Source organism: Charadrius vociferus, unplaced genomic scaffold (genome assembly GCF_000708025.1).
Source record: "Charadrius vociferus isolate BGI_N301 unplaced genomic scaffold, ASM70802v2 scaffold1041, whole genome shotgun sequence".
Lineage (NCBI taxonomy): Eukaryota > Metazoa > Chordata > Aves > Charadriiformes > Charadriidae > Charadrius > Charadrius vociferus.
In genome coordinates, this window is record NW_009646843.1 from 1,347,151 (window position 1) to 1,348,675 (window position 1,525).

Consider the following 1,525-nt stretch of genomic DNA (forward strand, 5'->3'; position numbering starts at 1 on the left):
GCGGTGGGGCGCTTCGGTCGTAATACTTCGAGTGGCAGCGCAATAAAATGCTGGCCCGGGGCTGTGCTGGGGAAGATGTCCCATGCCAGCTTTTGGGGGGGGTCCCGGGACAGACAGAGGCAGTGTGCAGAGGGGTGTCCAGCACCAGCCCCGGGGGACTCGGGGGGTTCATCCTGGGTCAACCCTGGGGGGCTGACCAACCCTGGGGTCATCCCCTGGGCAGCCTATGGGGTGTCTGTGGGGGTGTCCCGGGGCAGCCTTCACAGGAGCCTGGGGGATCCTGGACCACCCCTGGAGGGGTTTGCTGGGGTGGGGGGTCCCAGGCTAGCCCCTGTAGCCCCTTCTCTGAGGGGTCCCTGACCCAGGAATGTGGTGAGGTGGGGGGACCTTGGAGCAGGCTGGGTATTTGGGGGGACCCCAGAGCTGCCTGGGTGCCCCAACCCCGCAGGTTCCCAGGGGAATGGGGGCAAAGGGGAACAGGGCTGCAGAGATGGGGCTCCCACTGGCCCAGGGATGTCTGTGTTTCCCCCGGGCCTCCCAGCCCTCTTCTGCCTGAGTGGAGTGGCACAATCCGCCCTTGTCCCCAGCGGGTATGAAGTAGGTCAGGGAGGCTGGACCAAGCCTCCGGGGAAGGGAGTGGGTGACAGGGGGCTGCAGAGGGCCCCAGGCACCCACCCTGGTAGCCCCACATCACTGGGTTGGTGCCCACCCCCTGTCCTGGTGAGACCCCAGTGTCCTCAGCCCAGGGGATGCCGGTCCCCTGGGGTGGTTCGGGATCCTGCTGCATCCCTGCAGGCTCTGCATCATTCCTGGGAGCCAGAGTCCCATGGGTGTGGGCTGGGGTGGCTGAAGCACCCAGCAAGGGGTCCTGGGGTGGGGAAGCAAGCGTGGGGCGGAGCTGGGTGGGAGCTGAGAGATGAGCACAACAAACAAGGAAGACAAGAGAGGGATTTCTCACCCCTTAATTGCAGTTAATAATTGACAAATGTGTTTACTGCAGGAGGCAAAGGTCTCTGGCGGTGTCAGGGTGCGAGCGCAGAGCAGCCTGCCCGGCAGCATCCCCAGCGACGTCGCCGCAGGTAAGGGATGTCAGCCCCTACCCTGGCCCCCACGGGCACCGCGGTCCATCGGAGGGAGAGGTGGGGATGTCCATTGGCTGTGGGGCTACCCACGGACCGTGGCATCACAGTGGTGTCACGGATTGCTCCTGAGCTCCAAGTGCCGCTTGGGGTGGCCCCGTTGAGCCCAAGTGATGGAGTCTCCAGCCATGCCCAGGAAAGGCTCCTGGGATCCCCAAGCATCTCCATGGTCTCCAGTACCTGGAGGCCAACCCTGTCCTCCCATGCCGTGTCCCCAGAGAGCCTGTGCCTGGGGGTGTGGGATGGAGCCTGGTGCTTGCTCACCAGCCCAGCTCAGTGGAGGGGACTGTCCCCTCCAGAACCCCTCCTGCCATGGGGACTGTCCCCCAGGAGGGATTTGGTGTGGCTGGCGGGGACAGGCAGCCACTAACCCCAGGGCGGGGTTC

At 65.2% G+C, this 1,525-nt stretch overlaps 1 protein-coding gene across 1 annotated transcript in view; it reads left to right on the forward strand.

Annotated features, from left to right (window-relative positions):
* Positions 1–1,525, forward strand: part of CDHR2 (cadherin-related family member 2) — an 18,314-nt gene that overhangs the window by 6,738 nt on the left and 10,051 nt on the right. The window contains exon 2 of the mRNA XM_009893588.1: positions 1,001–1,079. Coding sequence (XP_009891890.1) covers positions 1,001–1,079 — 79 coding nt within the window. The remainder of the gene's footprint in view (positions 1–1,000; positions 1,080–1,525) is intronic.